Raw genomic sequence first — 16,709 nt, forward strand, 5'->3', positions numbered from 1 at the left:
TATTTAGTCATGGGGGCGGAGCCTATCCAAGGAGACTTGGGGCACAAGGTGCGGTACACCCTGGCCAGGGTGCCAATCCATCACACACACACACACACACTATGGCCAATTTGGGAACACCAATTAGCCTAGCCTTCATGTCATTGTACTGTGAGAGGAAACCGGAGTACTTGGAGGAAACCCACCAGAGACGGACAGAACAGGGCCAGGAATCAAACCTGGACCCTGGAGGTGCTAAACATTTAGAAAATGATGGAAGTTTGTATAAAATGTGAATATCTAGACTCAACAGGGAACCCATCCTCATCTGGGTGATAACGGATAGGGATTGATCTGCACTCATACTGTGTGTCAGGAGGCTGAAGGTTCAGTATAACAGTTGATGTTAATTGATGTTAATATGGAGTCCAGGTAGTTACTGAAGGCTCAGGTAGACTTGTAGGAAATTCCAGTCCTGAACTATCGAGCGACCACATGTAGACGAGATCTCCAACCAGAAGCGGGACACCAGGACGGGTCAGACAGGTCCAGAGGGCAGAGGGTGTCTGGAACAAAGTTTAAATGCCGTCAATAAATGTAGTTGTAGTTTAATAGCAGAAGGAAACATTATTACGATTGTAAACGTAAGTGATCACAGCCTTGGTGCCTCCGCGCAGTCATTCCGCTCACACACAGCAGATGGCGCTCTTCTCTACACATTTCCCCTGATGTCCACCCTGAGGAAATAAAAGCCGCCTCATTTCCTCTGCTATCAGCACATTCCAGTGTGGAGTGAATAATTCATAACCGCAGGCTGCTCTTAAATCGATCTGTAGAGTAGAATGATGTGGAGTGTGTATGTGTGTGTGTGTGTGTGTGTGTATGTGTTACTGCTGCTCTGATTTACACACACACACACAGATTAAACACTCATCCTTAGAGCTACAGATTTCTAAATTATTAAAATCACGTGTGTATGAAATCTGATAAATCTGTGCAGGTGTGTGTGACGGTGTGTGTGATGGTGTGGTGAGTGTGTTCATGTTCCTGCAGTGGAAATTTGCCCCGAGCTTTTCTACTCCTGCAACACACACACACACACACACACACACACACACACTCCAGCCAGGCCAGGCCTCGTCTCTGTCCTTCTGTTACAGGATTAAACACAGTAAAGCATCTGTTCAGAGTATTACTCTGGTGTGAATAAGTATTCACCCCCCTCTAGTTCTCCACAGTGTGTCATGTTACAGTTTGAAACTGAACGGAACGTTTTTGAGATTTTACATCAGAAACACTCGACACCAAACATCCCATAATACTGCGGTGGAAGCTGTGATTGTTTAAGTATTCACCCCCTACATTAGCTCAGTTACAGTCAGCAATCACATAAATAGTGGAACTCTGGTGACCTGTGTGTGAGTACACACACACACACACACACATGATCCCTGTATAAATCCGGAGCATGAAGAGCAGGTTCAGGACAAAGTTCTAAAAAAGTTTAATCAGGATTTTATTATAACGATAATCCCAAAGTCTGAACCTCCTGCAGAGCGACATTACATCTGTTATTAAAGGTCACGACCTCGAGATACAGAGGAGACAGACTGAGACACAGCCGAGAGGAGCGGGAGGACATCATTACCAGTCCACACACACACACACACACACCATTAACACGCCACACACACACACACACACACACACACCATTAATACTCCACACACACCATTAACACTCCACACACACACACATTCCAAACCTTCCCACACACACACATACACACACAAAACACAAGTACAGGACAATGTTAGGAATAAAACGATTCCAGTCTGGAGGAGAAGCTTCGCCTTTACAGGACACTAAATCACAGAAGCAGCAGGACCTCAAGACCTCAGGACTTCAGGACTTCAGGACCTCAGCACTTCAGGACCTTAGGACTTCAGGACTTCAGGACTTCAGGATCTCAGGACCTCAGGACTTCAGGACCTCAGAACCACAGGAACTTAGGACTTCAGGATCTCAGGACTTCAGGACCTCAAGACGTCAGGACATCAGGAACACAGGACTTCAGGACTTTAAAACCTCAGGACCACAGGATTTCAGGACTTTAGGACCTCAGGACTTCAGGCCTTCAGGACCTCAGGACCACAGGACCTCAGGACTTCAGGACCTCAGGACCACAGGACCTCAGGACTTCAGGACCTCAGCACTTCAGGACCACAGAACCACAGGAACTCAGGACTTCAAGATCTCAGGACCTCAGGACTTCAGGACCTCAAGACGTCAGGACATCAGGAACACAGGACTTCAGGACCACAGGACCACAGGACTTTAGGACTTCAGGACTTCAGGACTTCAAAACCTCAGGACCACAGGATTTCAGGACTTTAAGACCACAGGACTTCAGGACTTCAGAACCTCAGGACCACAGGACTTTAGGACCTCAGGACCTCAGGACCACAGGACCTCAGGATCTCAGGACCTCAGCATTTCAGGATCTCAGGATCTCAGGACTTCAGGACCACAGGACTTCAGGACCTCAGGACCTCAGGACTTCAGGACCACAGGACCAAAGGACCTCATGACTTCAGGATCACAGGACCTCAGGACCACAGGACTTTAGGACCTTAGCACTTCAGGACTTCGGGACCTCAGCACTTCAGGACCTTAAGACCTCAGGACGTCAGGATTTCAGGACCTCAGGACCTCAGGACTTCACTGGAGAGGTTCCGCACCAGGAACCTGAGTGTTTCAGAACGACCCAGACAAAACCCTGACCTCAGTCTGACTCTGGATCTTTAAAATCTCTCCATCCAGTCTGACATCTCTAATAATTTTACCAAGAATAATAACGATAAACTTTGATGAAGTAACTCAAGATCCAGCTATGATCAGCTTTGCACAACCAACTCCAGACGGCTGATGACGTCACACGTGACAAACACCGACTCTGACTGTGGCGTGCTGAACGCTGCTCCTGCAGCAGTGTGTATAAATACTCTGAGAACTGTGACATCTTCTCCATATACGGACTTTAAGGCTTCCTTCATGTTTATGTGATTCACTCTCCAGAGACAGAGTTTAGGAGCCAGTGTGTAAACCTCCAGGACCGCGAGGAAGGACGAGAAATGAAGGAGGAAAGCTAAAAGGATAATAAATGCAGCTCTGGGTGTCTCTGTGTGGTCCTCGTCTCTGAGGATGTGGGACAGATGCCCATGCTGAATCACGGCTGTGTGAGTGTAAATCAGAATGCTGAAGGACATCAGGGTTAAAAACACGCCGTGAATCACAGGCTGTAAAATGAAATGAAATAAATTGAAATGAGAGTCCTTGAGAAAGTCGAGATCCATCCAATTAATGCCTAAAGGACGAGAAGCAACAGCAGGCTGATGTTTTAATCCCGGGTCAAACTAAGGTTATTGATCAGATGTGAAGACTTAAGGAGGACATGGACGGTCAGTGTACTGGGTGCCAATTAGTAATGCTGTGACGCTAACGTAGCTAATGAGTCTCGTCTGCTAACGAATCACGCCTTCTGTGTTTATGTTCTCTAACAAATTCTGTGATCTTCAGGAACATGTGAATTTACTGTATGTTGAGATCACATGACACTTGATGATGATGATGATGAGTGTGAAGTTTGTTCTATTTGTAAGTGTATAATATATTAATATTTAGAGTGAAATCTCTGCATGCTTTTGCACGTTGAGAGCTGAAGTGTTGACGTCCATATTATTTACTGACTGGTTCTCAGCACCACAACACCAACACTCCTGTGTGTTTATTAATTAGGGCAGTGGAGTGGGATTTGGTTTGTTGCTGCTCTTCCACACACTGAGTCTCAGAGTTGATCATAAACAGTCCCCAGTTTAATATTTAATTTTCAAGGGGAAAATATTTCCCTCTCACCTAAGGAGCTGTGCACGTGTGACGTGTGTACTCTGTGTTCACGTGTCCTGAGGATCTGGTCTCCTGCCATTCAGCAGCTCTTTATAAACACCAGACCGTGCCAGAGTGAGTGCGCCATGCCCTCGACAGTGCCACTTATTCAGGAGGAACAGATCTCCTCACTCCGACTTCGACAGAGCAGAATCACATTGACTAAAAATGGCTTTTTAACACTTTTAAAGCTTTAAAACAGATCAGGGCTTCAGCTGTGTGATGTGATGATATCTGATCCGGCCATGTCACCATAAAACATCTGCATGTGAATCATGTAGCAAACATCAGTGTATCCCAGCGTAGCTACTGAAGAGGAGAATTATTTAACAGACGGTCTGTAAGTGAGGGCAGGTCACTGTGGTGCGGCCGGTGATCGGGGTCAGGGAGGGATTTTCTACATCACACGTTCTCAAGTGACATGATGCCTGCGCTTTGTGGGGTTAAAGGTCACAAGAGATTCTCAAAAGAGAACTAAAGGTAGTTGCTAGAATGCCAGAAACCGCGCAGAAAATCCAGAAAATCCAAGCAGGAGATAAGGCTAGCTAACTATGAGGTTCTTGCAGGTGTAAAAACATACAGTAAGTACAGTAGATACCCTGCTGAGTAACTGAATGACTTCTCTACAGTAAGTAAACCACCATAATGCTCACATCCAGAGGCATCGCAGCCATATTTGTTACTCAGTTAATCCAATTACTGAGCAACAGATCCCCAGACAGGACAATTTAAGGAACGCTCCTCAACCTGGAGAAAACCGCGCAGTCCCTGTGGAGCGCCGCGGTACTGAGGACAGACTGCTAACCGGGACATCAGGTCCTTCCGTACCTTTATCTGGTTTATTGTTTTACTGGAGTAGGAGGACGTCTGGAGGGTGAGGTGACTGCTTATATCAGCTGCCTCTAATAGCACACACACACACACACACACAGACAGACAGACACACACACACACACACACACACACAGACAGCCACCATTTTCTTTCCCCCTACCAACAGAGATGTTGTGCTGATGATGGTGTTGGCCAAGATCCAGCTTTGCGTGTGTGTGTGTGTGTGTGTGTGTGTGTGTTATTTTGTGTGTCCTGCTGTGTTTTATTGAACATGGCGTCTCCTTGCAGTTCATTTAAGTTGTAGAGGGAGTACAGAGAGAGAAAAACTCAACCCTAAACACGCCGAGCAAATAATAATACTAATAATAATAATAATAATAATAATAATAGTAATAATAATAATAATAGTAATAATAATAATAATAATAATAATAATAATAATAGTAATGATAACTAGAGACAGTTCCTGGACACATCGTCAGTCAGGACCGGCTGCACAGGGAGTTCATCACAGTGATGGAGGACGGTACAGGAGAGAGTGGAGGGGAAACTGTGATTTAATTTAATATTAGTGGCAGCGAGTCTGTCCAAGTGAAACTGGAGGGAACTTACAGAGATAAAGATCATTTTAAAGAAAATAATAAAACGTGGCAGGAGAGACATGTGTAGTGAGACAGAGATAGAGAGAGAAGAAGAGGAGAGATGGCAGTTAGGTCTGGTCACAGTCACACAATGTATAATGTGAATGTATATTAACTGTAGAGTGCAAGCAGAGACTCCGGCAGGACTAACTATGACAGCATAACTAAAAGGGAGAGCCAGAAGGAAACACAAACATGAGGGGGAACTGAGATGTAAAGCAACCAATCACCTCACCGTCAACAAACCTGAGTGATCAATGAGAGTGAGGAAGACAGCATCCAAACATACCAGTTCACCATAATACTCTACGTCCATGAGTCCCCCAGATCTGCTCCTTTACCTAAGGCTAATCTATTTATAAAAATGCTTGGCTAAATAAATAGGTTTTTAGCCTGGACTTAAACACTGAGACTGTGTCTGAGTCCCGAACACTATTTGGAAGACTATTCCATAACTTTGGGGCTTTGTAAGAAAAAGCTCTGCCCCCTGCTGTATTTTTAATAATATGCGGTACTGATAAAAAAAAAAAAAGTGAAATTTCACAGGGAGCCAATGGAGTGAAGATAAGATAGGGGTGATGTGCTCATATCTTCTGGTTCTAGTGAGGACTCTCGCTGCTGCATTCTGGACTAGCTGAAGCTTATTTATGCATCTAGCTGAACAACCAGACAGTAAGGCGTTACAATAGTCCAACCTAGAGGTGATAAAAGCATGAACTAGTTTTTCTGCATCGTTTAGCGACGATATTGTCCTATCCTGGCAAACTCCTCATTACTCCTAAACTGTGTGTTTTGTGTTGAGGTTGACGTGGTTCCGTAACGCTCAGGAGACCCGAATGGAAGCTTCACAGCCGTAGTATCACCCTACTGGAACAGACAAAACTACTCATGTCATTTAGTGTACAGTAAAAACAACACATCATATGTTTTCTCCATTATGTCATCCATCCAAGAAATAAACGTAAAGTTGCGTCTTTACATCTGACTGACAAAAACTGACACTGGAGACTCCTTCCACTAGTGTTACATAACACATTTCCCTCTAAAGAAAACTTCACATCAATGATTACAATAGTTTTATCTGTGCACTGTACATGTCTCTGTCTATGAGCTGTTACTATAGAAACCATAATGCATTAATATAAACCTGCATCATTATCAGGGCTGCTGTTAAAGAGAATTAATCACCACCTTCTGACCAATCAGAGTGCAGGACTCTGCAGCACCGTGGTGTAAATGAGGTTTAGCCCTGAGCCGTAAAGCATGGTGTGTGTGTGTGTGTGTGTGTGTGTGTGAACCAGTCATGGGATTTAAACAGAATTCACCTTCTGCACTTTGTGTGGTTAAAGAATAACATTGTGGACACACACACACACACACACACACACACACGTGATAACATTTTTGTCATTCAAGTTACATAATCCGAGTGTGTACATTTGTGTGTGTGTGTGTGTGTGTGTGTGTGTGTGTGACATGCAGTTAACTAGTTTTCTTTGCTGTGTCCTAAACCTTCCTCTCTACACTGATTAAGAGCTCTGCTAGTTTCACAGAAACGCGTCCATGCTAACATGCCAACACTCCCTGTTGCACAATGCTAATCTCGCTAATCCGGCTATTTGGCCGTTTTGAACACTTGCGTACATGATTTACACACACGCTCAGATTCTTTGGGTTGTTACTTTAAATAGTATATAGATTAGCCCCGTGTAGGAACAGCATGAGAATGAAATGAAGCGTTACATACCGCCGGAATCCTGTGATTAGAAACAAACCTCCATAACGCTCAAGTCTGTCATACAGTATTGTAGTTACGATAAATTTGATCTCTAATCAGCTCCATAATCATCACAATACAGTTAAAAATCCAGATTGTAAATCAGGGACGAGTTTAACACCAGTCTCAGCCCTGAGGGTCAGAGGTCAACTTCTCTACAGGTCAGGCCCTCACCCCGCTGTGTGTCCCAGGAAAACATACACAGGTGTCCTGGGGTAGGGTTCGGTACACTCAGGGGTGTGTGTGTGTGTGTGTGTAGGAACTCCACAGTGAGCTGCGGATGAGGAGAGAGTGACATGCTGAATTTCTCAGGTATGTGGCGTGAACTGCTGCGTGACCTTCTGACTCACACACACTCACACACACACACACACACACACACACACACACACAGAAGTCAGACAGAGGGGAATGTGAGACAGTTATGAGTGGTTGGTTGTGTCACGTTGTGTTTATGTGTGTAGATGATGGAATGCTGTGTGTGTGTGTGTGTGTGTGTGTGTGCACATGTACATGTTTACACTGTAATGACACTTTGCCTTTGGGCTGTTTGTCCTCAATCATCTTATCACATTACATTATCATACACAAACATTGCACTGATTAGCATTAGCATGGATGTTATTAGTGTCCCATTTGAAACACTCCTTCTGTTCACACACACACACACACACACAGTGTGTGTGGATCACCAGGCTGCGTTCAGGAACATGTTTGGTGAATGATGTCATCTACAAGGGGAACAAACTGCTCTGCTCTGGTTAGTTATTGCTCTGTGTGTGTGTGTGTGTGTGTGTGTGTGACGTAGGTGTTCTCACACACTTCCTGTCCTCCTCTCAGTCATACATAAGTTGAGGGTTAAAGAACCTACATATGAGGCATACAGACACACAGTCTCTTTGTGTGTGTGTGTGTGTGTGTGTGTGTGTGTGTGTGTGAGATCTAGCTGAAGCTGCTCAGTCCTTTTGAGAGGTTTAATGGAAGAGCCGCTGAATGCGATAAAGAGAAGAAAGAGAGAGGGAGTGATCGAAGGAGTGAGACAGCTGAGCCACTACAGACACCGCAGTGTGACGAGGGACCGAGGACTGCAGCTGCACACACACACACACACACACACACACACACCCTGTGTACAAGTGAGGGTACTGATGGGTGAGAGGCACAGGGATAGAAATTTGTATAGGAATATACAGTGTGTGTGTGTGTGTGTGTGTGTGTGTGTGTGAAGGCAGTAAGTAACTTCATCCTCCTGCACCCTTCGGAACATTCCTTTTATAAATCAGAAGCATGGTGTGTTTTTAAAAGAAACTCGAGAGCTTTGTATGTGTGTGTGTGTGTGTGTGTGTGTGTGTGTACATGGGCTTTGGTAAGTTCTCATGTCCTTATAAACACAGTAATAATCATTCTAAGAATCTTTTAACGAGTTACATTAGTGTTTGTTAACGAACAGCCCTCGATACATAGTGTCTGATTATAATCAGAGTAGCCTCTGTGTGTGTGTGTGTGTGTGTGCGCTCCCTCGAAACCCCTCCAAAGCAGCGTGAACTGGTCTGTCCTAAAGCTGTGGTTTCACCTCTGACTGTTACACAGCACTGGCACTGGAGACTCCTTCCACTCATGTCACACAAACACCAGATTAATAACTACAGACATGTTAATGAAAGGCTTTAGAGCCAAAACACATCAGACGGAACATAAGAGTAGAAATCTGCACTGCTGTGAGAGCTTCTGTTCTGGAGAATTAATCAACACCTTCTGACCAATCAGAGCGCAGGACTGGAATATTCTCTTTTAAGATACGACCTCATGATTGAGACTGTACTCATCAGGTTCTGCTTCTCAATTCTTCTGCAGTAAAACAAGAGCCGTTCATTCTGGGGTTTTTTTTCTGCCCCCTTGTGGACAGGAGTTTATTTCAAATACATAATTAAATAGAAGAGAAACAAGCAGTAGACCAGTTTAGTCTCAGGCACTCTCTCAGGAACATTAGAAAGAAGTGAAATTAAAGGTCCAACTTTAACAAAGTATTTTTGTTTGTTTTATTTTCTAACATAAGCCAAGGTTAAAATGAACATTCCTCACAGTTTCAGCTCTAAAAGCTCAAAACGAACAACTTCATAACTTCGTTACGTGGATAAGAAAAGGATATGTGAAAGTCTACGTTTGATTATGTATATTTAAATGCTAATCCAATAACCACTTTCATTTTCAGCAAAACTCACAAGCAAACACACAAATTTCCCTTTTTTTTCGTGGTCAATGTCCAGTGTGGCTTTTTTTTTAAACCAGCGTTCACATTTTTCCTGGTTGTTATATTTAACCAGCGCAGGCAGTTAAAGCTCACCGGTGCCAAACACAACATGGCAAATTACATTCCTACTTCTTTTCTTTTTCATCCTTCATCTCTTTTTTCCCCTCTATAATTCACTCTGTTCTTCATCTCATGTTCTTCAGTGGTTGTAACCATAAACTCCCTGCACCTGAGTCACTGTGAAGGCAGTCTGGACGTTTATATTTCAGGAAGTCAGTGTCGTTGGAGGACTTTATTGTTTTTCTTCATGATGAATTTCACATGTGAAGGATTTTTTTTCATGCCGTGTCTACAGCCTGGCTCACTGCCGCACTGAGACACTCCACCGTATCTCCAATGTCATCCGGCATGTTTAAGTCCTTTTTCAGTTCACAGTTAGGTTCCTGTTCAGCCACTATGCCATTCACACACTCTTTTCCATGAAGATCGGCTACTGGGCCATCTACTGGATCATCTACCACCACCTGCTCCTGACACACTCCATTTTCTTTAGCTACAACAGGTGAAGATTCTTCTGTTGATCCAGCACTTTCACATTCTCCATTTTCCAGCTTCTCCTCTATAACCTTGCATGGTTCTGCAGGTACGATCTCATTGGCCGAGGTGGATTCTGAAATGACAATCGCAGGAACGGGTTCCTCTCCATCTGCAACAGGTTCAGTTTTAATTCCTGGTTCTGGAGGAGAAGGTATTACTGCAACTGGTTCAGACTCAGGAAGAGATTCAGAAACCTCTGATTTTGCTTCTTCCAAAGCCTCTGAAGGTTCTGTGATCTCAGCTGATACTTGTGTAACTTCTATGGCATTTAAAACCTTCTCTACAGCTTCTTGCACTACTTCATCAGGTGCAAGCTCCACTTGAGCAGATTCAGGTTCTTCAGGTGTGATGACAGGCTCATGAGTTGCAATTTCAACCTGCTCTGTGGCAGCTACAGGCTCGTCTTCTGGTGCAATTTCAACCTGCTCTGGGCCGGCTACAGACTCTTCTGGTATAATTTCAACTTGCTCTGTAGCAGCTACAGGCTCATCTTCTGGTGTAATTTTAACCTGCTCTGGGGCAGCTACAGGCTCTTCTGGTGTAATTTCATTTTGCTCTGTAGCAGCTACAGGCATGTCTTCTGGTGCAATTTCAACCTGCTCTGGGGCAACTACAGACTCTTCCGGTGTAATTTCAACTTGCTCTGTAGCAGCTACAGGCTCTAATGGGCAAACAGTTATTTCCTCAATAGCTACTTGTTGTGGTGGATCTGTAGATTCTTCTGGAGCACTTACAAGCACTTCAGCGACCACTATACTCTCCTCTGGTGCAGGTAATTGTTCCTGTGAGGTAGGAACAGCCTCTACTGGGGCAGTTAGGGATTCATCAGAAACAGATTCAGCCTCTACTGGGGCTGAAGCAACCTCTGGTGTAGCTGGTGATTCCTCTGGTGAAACAGCTTGTTTGTGTGTGGTGGGTTCCTCTGGGACAGGCTCCTGTGACGCACAATCAGCTTCTACAGGTGCTAAAGGTTCTTCTGGCGCAGCTGCTGGCTCATTGATTGCAGCTTCGGCCACTACTGGGGCAGAAACAGTCTCATCTTGGACAGCTAATGGTTCCTCTGGTGCAGCTGTAGGCTCCACTAGGGCAGCAACAGTCTCTCCTGGGGTAGTTGCAGGTTCCTCAAGAGCAGCAACAGACTGTGTTGGTGCAGGAACAGCTTCGGCTGGAGATAGTGGCTCCTCTGGCTTATCCGTGGGAGTTGCAGCCTCCACTGGGACAACAACAGCCTCTTCAGGTACAAATTGTGATTTCTCTACAGCCTGCACTGGTGCAGCAACAGATGCATTTGGTGCTGATCCTTCTGAGACAGGTGCAGGTTGCTCTGGGACAACTATTGCTTCTTCAAAGGCAGGTGCAGATTCCACGGAAGCAGCTATTTTTTCTTCTAAGGCTGGTTCTGGTTCCACAGGGGCAGCCACTGGCTCTTCAGATACAGGTGTAGGTTTTACAGGGGCAATTGTTGGTTCTTCAGAAGTAGGAGCAGGTTCCACAGGAGTAGTTAGTGGTTCTTCAGAGACTGGTGCAGATTCCACAGGGGTAACTAGTGCTTGTTCAGAGACTGATGCAGATTCCACAGGGGTAGCTAGTGGTTCTTCAGATGTAGGAGCAGATTCCACAGGGGCAGCTAGTGGTTTTTTTGAGGCAGATGCAGTTTCCAATGGCGTAACTGCTGTTGTATCTGAGGCAGGTGTGGGTTCCTCTGGAGCAGCTGCCGATTCTGGGGCAGGTTCATGTTTCGTTGAGCCAGGTGCAGGTTCCACAGGGGCAGCTACTTGTGTTTCTAAAGCAGGTGTAGATTCCTCTGAGACAGTTGTAGGTTCCTCTGGAGTCACTGCTGTCTTTTCTGAGGCTGGTGTAAGCTCCTCTGGGGCAGAAGCTAGTTTCTGTGGAGCCGCTTTCACAGTGGCAACAGCAGCTTCCACAGGCTTTCCCTTTGCTTCTTCATTGTCTGGTGATGCAGCCTGCTCAGTTGGAGCTTCTGATGGAGGTTCAGGAGGAGCTGCAGCACTTTGGGCCACTTGTTCTGCTTTTACCTCTGCAGCTACACCCTGGCTCGCTTCAGCTTTCTGCTCTGTTGAAGCTGTAACTACCACAGCATTCTCCTCCTTTTTCTCTTTAGGGTCACTGACGTCATATCCCTTCTTCTTTTTGCTCAGCTTACCTCCCATAATGCGACCTGCAAAAATCACAAACATTGATTTTTAGTAAGTAAATCAGTGGATCAGTATTTCATCCACATATACACCGACTAACAGTGTGGACGTGGACTTGGCTTCAAGTCATAAGGGTTGTCCTGAGTCTCCGAGGGTTTATATACAGATCAGACTGACAGGTTTAAAACACTACAAGGGACATCATGGTAATGAACATTTTGTGTCACTTCATATTAAAGGGTAAATCAGACAAATTAAATTGATATTTCTTCAGTTTAGGACAAATTATTTTTACCCTGTAATAAAGGAGGAGGCGTTTATATGTAATGAAGCTCATACACTGCAGGGGCTGAGCTGGATTACATGCAAATTTAGAACACACTATACTTATGAGACGGCCTTTCATTAATTAAGTCATCATTTTTTGGTCCCTAAATTTTGCCTTTTGTAGAGTTTTTTGGGCGTGGTTAAATGTAAGTGTGATTTCTTTTATTTGGTTGTAACATAAGTTTATGGCGTTAACATATGTGTGTGAGTTCGAAAAAAAACATGTGTTTTTGTGTTAATGTGGCAGGATTGTAAGAGTGGATTTGAGCAAAAAAACAACAGACACAAATGAGAGATAAATCTGATAAATGAAGCTTGATTTCTTGATTTCACTAAAGCTTTATAGACTCTCTCATTGCTAAAGTGTTGACCTGCTACACACAAAGGAGATTTAAAGGGTCAACATGAGTCACATGTGCGGTCTTATCAGCTTTGTAACCAATTTATCCTGCTTTGAATGGTGTGTATAGATAAAGTTGGTGGTTAAATAGAACAAAACTTATTTTTATGGAAAAAAAGAAAGGGTTTAAGATTGCAGGGCACTCTGGGTAAGTTGTGCCCTTGGAATCATTCTAAAAGACTTTTCTTGAACTAATACAATAATAAGAGTAAATGCAGATTTGACCCAGGAGAAATGCTGAGGGCAATTCATCAAGGGTGCATTAAAACCGTGACTGAAGTACGGAATTAATTAACCATGATGGAAGTGAAAACTGATAAAAGCGTGCACTGTGTGCGGGTGCCAGCTTCCCCTGCACTGTGTCGCCTTTTAAAGGGCATTCACTTTATTCACCACGGCTAACTCTGCCAAAAGGAGGACGTTTGAATGCAGTCCAAAAGCTGCGGGAGACGAGGACGAATGAAAGACAAATGGCTGCTGGATGGAAACTTCACATGGCTCTCTGGAATGTTGAGTAAGTCGTACACCGACGAGCTGCCCGGCTCCTCACTCATTCCCTACTTCCAGCATTTACATTTAATGTTAGAGTTCTTTGGCGTCTCTCTCATGAGACTCAAACTGGATGATAAAGAAGTTTAGAATTTAACCTCGGTGTCGTGGGAAAACACAAGCTGCAGTGGGAGAAACACAAACAGAAAAATGATCTGCTCGTACGGACGGGCTGAACATGCAGCGATCCTGCTGCGTCCCACTCGAGTGCTGTAGTGCTGCTGTTAGTGCGTAAGAGTCGAGCTGATAGGAGCCGAGCCGCATTCATGGTGTAGGGAGACGATAAGGGTGGAGAAAACGACTGATTAGATAACACACAACTGTACACAGTCACTCTGCCATACATCACACGAAACACACAATCCTGGAATGATTTCATTGGATTATTGAATTTGCTTGTGCTTTATGCATATCTTGTCTGAAACAAACACATGAGAACACTGCATTCTTTTAAAACCTTGTGCTCACATCATGCACGATAATCCTATAAAAAGAGCTTCTCGAGTCCAGTGTATGAACATGAACATGCGTACATTAGGGTGGCATGATGTCTGCAGCAGCGTGGCTCAAAGTGCTGCTGTGTTGCTGCATGCATTAGAGGATGCGCAGTCATGCGCCAGCATAATGCAAAATCGATCCAACTGCTGAGCTCGGCAGTGTGTGCTGTGTTTTATTACAGCGCAGGACTCTCAGGGACAATTACGATTCTAATCTCAGTGACTCCTTTAACTGAGTGAGTGTATCATGCAAAAAACAGCCAGGAATCCATGTTTAATTGTGTAGGTCAGTAAATTATTTAGGGATTTATAAATATTTACAGAGAAATAAAGAAAAAGATTAGATTTGAGCCACTGTATCACACTCACACGGCGATGCTACAATAAGAAACATTTAACAAGTCGGCTCTTTATGGAAGGAATGAAGCTAAACTTAAACGGGACTTATTTATGTGGCCGGATCAAATAAATGACTTACAGACATAAAAACTCCTACATGAATGTGTGTCATGTTCAGTTAACTCCAGCAGGATTATCCTAACCGAGCTGTCCTGATTCAGGAGATATTTCATTTATTTAATTCCATGTAACATCATTTTGTATTTTTTCTACTATAAGACCACCATGAGACTGCTGTACTTTTACACTGTGTTGACACACACACACACACACACACACTATTACAACACCTGGCTTTTTTTTCCAGCTCTTTCCGCCTGAAATGACCTGTGTGTGGTGTATAAATAACGCTGTGTGTTTAATCAGTAGTGGACGTTTACGACAGCGGATTGTTAGCCAACAGGAAAACTTCAGCTCAAGGTCGAAATAAATGAAGTGGACTCGGTCCAGAGTTCCATTACTGTTGCTATTCATCAAGACACATCCGGGTTATAACGCTGCTAGCTAACTGTTGATGCTAACTCACGAATGGCGCAGTTTCGCTTACAAATTTACTTCTTACAGGAATTTTGAATAAATTGTGCTAAAAAATATGAGACGATAAAAAGAAAATGTTATGACCCAGATGAGGATGGGTTCCCTGGTGAGTCTGGTTCCTCTCAAGGTTCCTCTCAAGGTTTCTCAGGGAGTTTTTCCCTCAGCACCGTCACCCTCGACTTGTTCATCAGGGACGATCTGATCATTCTGATCCACACACACTCACATCTCATACACACTTAAATAATTCTATTGATTGTGTAAAGCTGCTTTGCGACAGTGACATAGTGGAAGTAAAACAGAACTGAATTGAAAAACAAAGACACAAACTAACCTGGGTTTATTAATATTAAGATTAATAATTTTTTTTTAATTTAAATTTGGTTTCTACACTTCATTATTATTAATGTAATATTTTACATTTAACACTTTGCAAAAATTACCCGAGCTGATTTCTGTGATTTGACGTTTAGATATAAAGATGATTAGGATTACTAGACCTTTGTTAGCTAGCATTTAGCTCATTGTTCATGCTAACACCTAGCTTTAGCTCATTCAAGTACATGAATTTCATGAGAATTTTTTTTTTATAGATAAAATTCATTCATTAATGAGCGGGAATATAAAAATCGATTGCTGCAAAAAAAAAAAAAAAAGAGGCTGAAGGCGTTGCCATGGCGACTCATACCGAGGCGTTTCCTCGGCAACGCGAATTCCGTGAACTCTCGCGAGAATAGGACATGAAAGCCGTGAACGCGCGCGGCAGCTGGTGGAGCGTGCACGAGCTTCAACAATTAACTTTAAAATGACAGCGCACGCGAGAATCATTAACCAAATTACACTTTATTAAACACACACGTGGAAATGTTCATGTTTAATAAGGTCACGTGAGGGTGGAGTTTAATGTGATAAAAGAAAGAAGAAGAAGAAAAAAAGGCCTGAAAGCTGTGTGTGTGTGTGTGTGTGTGTGTCTAAGAGATCTGTATTAGAACTGATTATCCTAAGTATTAGAGACAGAACCCCGAGCTGCAGAACCCCGAGCTGCAGAACCCCGAGCTGCAGAACCCCGGCTCTCCCCAGCAGGACGGCAGGCCCTCTCCTCCGCTCCTCCTCCATCTCACACAAAGACTCACTGCAGACCCACAATACACTGCTTCAGATCCAATTCACACTCATGGGTGCGAGTGTGTGTGTGTGAGAGTGTGTGAGTGTGTGTGAGTGTGGAGTGCAGACTGGAATTGGACAGAGCTGTAGAGAACAAAGAGCCGGCACTCTGATCTCTCTCTCTCTGTCTCTCTCTCTGTCTCTTTCTGTCTCTCTCTCTGTCTCTGCTCTTATTCACTAAACCTGTAGTGTGTGTGTGTAAGATTCGACCCACCTGTCTGTCAGACCCTCAATAATCCAAAAGAGTGAAGAAGATGATGAAGACGATGATGAAGCCGCTCTCTCTCTCTCTCTCTGCGCCTCGTCCTCTTAAAGCCTCACCGCCGTCTCACACATGTGGCAGTGCTGACCCACCCCCTGCTGCACCCTCCTACATCCCTCCTTCCTTAAACCCTCCCCCTCGCACCCTAAACCCTCCCCCTCACTTCTACACCCTCCCCCCTTACACCCTTTACCCCCCCCCCCGTGCTCCCTACACCCTCCCCCTCACACTCCCCCCACCCTCGCACCCTAAAACCCCCCTCTCTCCCTACATTATGCCCATTTTGCTGCTCCTAAGTCCCAAACCTATATTTATCTAACCTTTCACCCTGTAGAGCCTCTATCTGGATAGACAGATAAAGAGCAAGAGAAAAAGAGAGAGATGAAGAATAAGG

General features: G+C 44.2%; 1 protein-coding gene across 1 annotated transcript; it reads right to left on the reverse strand.

The window, feature by feature from the left end:
• Window positions 1–9,201: 9,201 nt before the first annotated feature.
• On the reverse strand, window positions 9,202–16,383 carry si:dkey-56m19.5 (cell surface glycoprotein 1). The gene is made up of 2 exons (XM_053491457.1): window positions 16,268–16,383; window positions 9,202–12,203 (listed from the first exon to the last, which is right to left on the reverse strand). Exon 2 carries the CDS (start codon window positions 12,193–12,195, stop codon window positions 9,766–9,768), a length of 2,430 nt encoding a protein of 809 aa, XP_053347432.1. The 5' UTR covers window positions 12,196–12,203; window positions 16,268–16,383; the 3' UTR covers window positions 9,202–9,765.
• Window positions 16,384–16,709: the final 326 nt, after the last annotated feature.

Source organism: Clarias gariepinus, chromosome 3 (assembly GCF_024256425.1).
Source record: "Clarias gariepinus isolate MV-2021 ecotype Netherlands chromosome 3, CGAR_prim_01v2, whole genome shotgun sequence".
Classification (NCBI taxonomy): Eukaryota; Metazoa; Chordata; class Actinopteri; order Siluriformes; family Clariidae; genus Clarias; species Clarias gariepinus.